At 24.1% G+C, this 6000-nt stretch overlaps 1 protein-coding gene across 2 annotated transcripts in view; it reads left to right on the top strand.

The window, feature by feature from the left end:
- The window catches only part of LOC117172037 (piwi-like protein Siwi), a 59861-nt gene that overhangs the window by 48159 nt on the left and 5702 nt on the right, over window positions 1–6000 (top strand). For both annotated transcript variants that reach the window (XM_033359778.1, XM_033359771.1), the window contains exon 11: window positions 3303–3681. In XM_033359778.1, coding sequence (XP_033215669.1) covers window positions 3303–3681 — 379 coding nt within the window. The remainder of the gene's footprint in view (window positions 1–3302; window positions 3682–6000) is intronic.

The following is a 6000-nucleotide window of genomic DNA, read 5'->3' as shown; positions in this document are numbered from 1 at the left end:
ATTATCTTTACTTTGCAAGTTAGTCTTGTTTAAAAATTCTTCTTTTTGGTTTAAAATTAAAGTATTCTAGTTAAGTATTTTTCATTTTAGTTGAAAATTCATGTTTTAGTTTAGAAATAAAATTGCTTGATTGATAAATTCTTCTGTTAAAAATTATTATTATTATTTTTACTGATTCATCATCTGAATTGAAAATTAATCAGATTGGTTAAAAATTGATATTTTATTGTTGAAAGTTCAACAATTTTGATGAAAATTTGACTTTTTTAAATTGAGTATTGAACCATTTAATTGAAAATCCACATATTTTGTTAAAAACAGATTTTTTTTTGTAAAAAATTATCTTTTTTTTTTTTAGTTAGTCTGGTTTAAAAAATTCTTTTTCTCGATTCAAAATTCAAGTATTCTAGTTGAATACTTCACCTTTTTTGGTAGAAAATTAGTCTTTTTGATTTAAAAATTCATCAATTTGCTAGAAAATTGAAGTATTAGATTAACCAAAAAAAAGGTGAATTCCTATCAAAAAATATAATCGAATTTTCAACTAAATAGTTTAAATATTAATCCAAAAAAATTTTTCAATCAAGCAAAAAAAAACATTTCAACCTAACTGCTGAATTTTCAAGTAAAAACGATGAATTTTCTACAAAAAAGTTGAATTTTTTTCCAAACGGGATGACTTTTGAACAAAACTATTTATTAAAACAAATAGTTAATTTTTTAAAGAAAACAATTTAATTTTTGACCACAAAAAAATTGAAATTGTTCGAACACTTTTTCCAATTTATATATTAATTTTAATTAAGGTAGTTGATTTGCCAAAAGTCAGATATCTTAAAAAAATAGTTTTTCTATTATTTTAAGAATCAAAATATTATAAATTCTGTCATTTCAAGTAAAACATATTTTTATATGAAAGATATTAAAATTCACAAAATAAACATTGAGTTTAACCATGTTTTTTGCATTTGAATTTTTTCTGGCCGTCGCTTCTGAACAATTTTTGAAAATTTATTACATTTTAATAATTCACGACTTATTCTAATTTCTGAAATAACTAGATAATCTCAAAATATAATTTGTTTATAAAAGTTTTACAAAAAAAAAATAATGATTTTAACAATTAAGAGCTATAGAAGAAGCCATAGAAAAATTTACTTTCAAAATGGGAAACAGTAGAGATGTAGCGAATTTTTTCCCCGAGAATATAAGCTGTTATTTATTAAAATGCCACCATTTTCCAAAATTGGTAAAAAGCGATGGTCAGAAAAAATTAAATTGCAAAAAACATAGTTAAAATTATTGTTTTTTTTGTGAATTTAAAAATTGTACATAAAAAATAATGTTTTTCATTTGGAATGAATTTCTAACCAAGAAGATTATTTTTCTATCTAAAAGACGAATTTTTAACAAAATAAATAAATATACAGTCATAGAAATAAATTTTTAACGAAAATGTATAATCTTTCACCGAACAAAATGAATTGTTAACCAAAATATTGAAATTCTAACTAAAAACTTGAATTTCTAACCAAAAAGTTGAATTTACAGCCAGGAAGAACAATATTCGACCAAAAAAGAGACGAATTAAAAAAAAAGGATTAGTTTTAACCATAAAAATTAATTTTGTACTAAATGCATGAATTTTTAAATAAATAGTTTAATTTTCACATAAAAAAATATCCATTTTCAACCAAAAATAGAACATGTTCCACTAAATATGTATATGATTTTTTTTTAATAGTTCAATTTTCAAAATGTTAATTTTAAATCAAACATGAAATAGTTAAACATTAGTCAAGACAATGTTTTCAAGCAAAGAAAACAAGTTTTCAACAAAATAAATCAATTTTCAACCAATGAAATACATTTTGAATAAAAATGATGAATCTTTTACTCAAGAAAATGAGTTTTCAACTACGAACCTTAACCTTTTAGGAAAAAAATTAACCTTGGACAAAATACATTAATTTTTAAATAAATAATTGAATTCTCAATTATAGATTATTACTTTTCAAGCAAATGTCGAATAATTAAATCTAAATTAAAAACCTTAATTTCTAATCAAGCAAGGAACAAGTTTTCAACAAAATACTAATTTTAACAAAATACAAGAATGATAAAAAAGATACGTTTCTGTTTCCAAACGTGTACAAAACTACGAATTTTGGCCGACGTTTCTTGAAAATATTCAATTGAAAAAATTATTTTTTAACCAAAAAAAATTAAACAAAATAGTTAAATTTTCAACTAACATGATTAATTTTCTTCTAAAATGACGAATTTTAATCGAAATACCTGCATTTTCATCTAACAAAACTAACCTTTAAACACAAAATGGAATAGTTTTTTTTTCTCAATATGTCTATTTTCATATATTTCATAAAGTTTTGATATGTTTGTATTTTATGTCATCTTCCTCATTTTATTCTTTAAAATTGTAAATTTATTGTAAAATTTGGTTTGAAAATCGCGTTCAAAATTTAAGAGTTTTTTTTTCAAATTGAGAATCTGTAAATAAAATTATTTCAGAATAAAATTTCGAAAATCGAAAAAGTCAAAGCTGCTTAAATTGTATAATTTTCAATTTTAATTACATTTAAAAAAATTAAAATTGATTCCAAAGATTTGTCTAAAATAAAAAATTTAATTTTTCATCATTTTTACCGTTCAAAATGTAATTTATTTAAATTCTAAACCTTTAGAATTGAATGATTCGAGAGAAAAAAACTTTTAAAATAAAAATTAATTTTTAATAGACAATTTGTAATTGTAATATATTTATTTTTTGTATATATGTTAGATATAATAATTTAATAAATTATTTAAGTCCATTCAACAATTTTTTAAACTTTTAATATTGAAAAATGTGTTATTATGGATTTTAAAATTGATTATGATTTTAATATTAGGTAATAGAAACCCCAGGACGCGTGAATTTCTTGATAATTTTTTATATTTTACATATCTTTATTGTTACATAATTTTGTGCGTAATTATAACAATTATGCAATTAAAATTATACATTAGATAAATTTAGGTCTGAATTTGAAAATTAAATTTTGAATTATTCATAAAGAAAGCAATTTTCAGGGAATTTAATTTGTGAGTATAAAAAACAAATTACAAATGCATTGCATATTTTATTTCGTTATTCTCAAATTTTAGTGTCAAGTTTCGAATAGAAATAAGGGTCTCGAGTTTAAGGGTTCCCAGTGGCTCGAATGAGGAAAAGGTTTTTGACAGTTGTGGGTAAATCTGACCCAGAGCCTAGAGAATCTATAATATTCAATTGATTTTAGGAGCTCTCGTGGCATCTCTCGACAAAAATTTTACGCGGTACTTCAGTGCCGTGAGTGCACACACCTCGGGCGAGGAACTTTCCAATGATTTGTCAGTAAACATGTGCAAAGCTGTTGCCAAGTACCGGGAACTCAACAAAGTCCTGCCCTCGACGATCATCTTCTACAGAGACGGTGTCGGCGAGGGACAGGTTCCATTTGTCTATGAAATCGAAGTCGAGGAACTGAAGAACAAACTCCTTGGATTGTACGGAGACGTTTCGAAATTAAAACTCATTTTCTTGATTGTCACCAAGCAAATCAACACGCGATTCTTCTACAATGGAAGTAATGCACCCGCTGGAACGATCGTCGACGATGTCATTACCAATCCTTCCAGGTAAGACCAAATATTCACCACAATTATTATCTAGTTTGATCGATTTTGTCAAATAATTTGTCGGCATACGCCTCGGAGCGACTAGAAAGATTTAATCCGTAAAGGGCACACTGGGTGTAATATACCCAGCGACTTATTTGCGCTTTAACGAAACGTACCAAATTCAAGAATCTGGAACACATATGGCGCCAGATTAACGGTGTTTTATTTTTCATTGAATTGTAGCTTTTATTTTTTAGAATAAGTACCTTCTTTGGAAAGAACACTATAAGACTAATTTTATTTTTCAAGCGCCGTATTTCGGAAGTATTCAAGTAAAATTTGTAATAAAAATATCAAAAACTTAAAAAGTTATGAATTTTAGAGTGAAAGAAGTCATTTTTAATTTTTTTTCCAAACAAGATTTTTTTTCGACTACTTGAAATTTCAAAAACTGTTATGAAACTTTTTTTCTCCTTAAACTAGATAAATTAAACATCATTAATTGATTTTCTCGCAAAAAGCTATGCAATACCGTCGGCACAGCACACTTTTGAATATCCTTGGGTATAGAACACCCAGTATGCTCTTTATGTAATTTTACGGAAGTGTGCCCTTTAAGGTTTAAAAATTTGCATTCCCATCAATATTTTTGAGGTGTCAATCAAGCAGCGGACATTTAAATATTAACGTTATTTCGGAAATTGAAATATTGAAATACCTGGAATTGCGAGGGAACTTTTTTATATCTGGAAAAACCTGAAAATGTCACTTTTTCGAGAGAGTGCTTATTTTTTTCAGTTGCAATATAAAATTAGCTGTTTAGTGGGAAATTATTATTATTATTATTATTATTATTTTGTTGTTGAAAATTTACTCTTCCCTGTCCAAAAAATTAGAAAAGATTCTGAAAAGAAATTTCTAATAGATTCTGAACTAGTGTTCTATCAGATTTTATCAAAAATGTCCCATTTATTTTCATCAGATATTTTCAAAAATTATTAATTATTAATATTAATAATAATATATAATTTTTTGTGTTTTCAAATTACTATTTAGAAATTAATAATAATAAGAATAATTTGAACAAACAAAATAAATATTTAATCAAAGTTTAAAAAATAATTCCCTCTATCAAAAATTTCTTTAACTAACTTACTATCAACATTATTAAACAGTTATTATTCTGAAAAAATTATTAAATATTTGATCCTTCAAGATATTATCATTTTTAAAGTTTATTTACAATTACATAATAATTATATTTCAAGGTCTATCAAACAATATTCATATAACAATATTGCATAATTTATTTTTCTATTTCGGAAAAGATCGACAAAAACAGAAAGATACCGCTGGGTTACTTTCTGATAAATTCTGAAAGTTTCTGAAAGTGGTTTTAAAATTCACTACTTATTTGCAAGTTAAACTCTTTTTTTAAAATGATTGTTTTGGTGAGAGTCATAATTTATGTTTAGAATTCATCTCTTTGGTTGAAAAATTCAACTATGTTGTTTAAAATTAGTTTTTCTTTTTATTTGAAAATTAATGTTTAGAACTTAAAATCAATCTGCTTCATTTTTCGTTAAAAATTAGTCATTTTTAGATGAAAATTTAATATTTCATAGTACATTTTTATTTTTTGCGTAAAAAATTCAACTTTTTTGAAAATTTATATTTTTCGGTTCAATATTCGATTAGATTTTTAAGAAATTCAACTCTGGTTTGCTTGAAATATCAACTATTACATTTTTTGTTGAGAATTCATCATTTTTGGTTTAAAATTCGACTGCTTTGTTGAAAAAAAATTGTTGCTCAAAATTCATCGTTTTGATTCAGAATTCAACACTTTGTTTGAAAATTGGGCTATTTTGATGAAAGTGAAATTTTTTATTTATGAAAATTGATATTTTCGGGTTGAAAATTCTATTATTTTCATTTTAAATTCAACTATTTGGTTAAAAATTAATTTTCTTGTTAAAAGTTCACCATTTGAATTCAGAAATCATAACTTTGTTTGAAAATTTAACTATTTTGTTGAAAACTCGTTTCTATTTTCTTTTGAAAATTAATTTTGTGAGCTGAAAATTAACCTACTCCAGTTTTTATAATTTCTTGTTGAAAATTTAACTTTTTTCTAGAAAATTTGTCTTTCTGTTTAAAAATTCAACTTGTGTGTTGAAAATTGATATTTTCGGGTTGAAAATTCAACTATTTAATTAAAAATTAATTTTTAGTTTGTTGTGGATTTCACTTTTGTATTTTTTAATTGAATTTAATTATTTTATATTTTAAATTGAAATATTTTTTGGTTAAAATGTCAAGAAATGCATTTTCCAT

Source organism: Belonocnema kinseyi, chromosome 1 (assembly GCF_010883055.1).
Source record: "Belonocnema kinseyi isolate 2016_QV_RU_SX_M_011 chromosome 1, B_treatae_v1, whole genome shotgun sequence".
NCBI lineage: Eukaryota > Metazoa > Arthropoda > Insecta > Hymenoptera > Cynipidae > Belonocnema > Belonocnema kinseyi.
The sequence above is the reverse complement of the archived record's forward strand: the minus strand, read 5'-3'. Positions and strand labels throughout refer to the sequence as shown.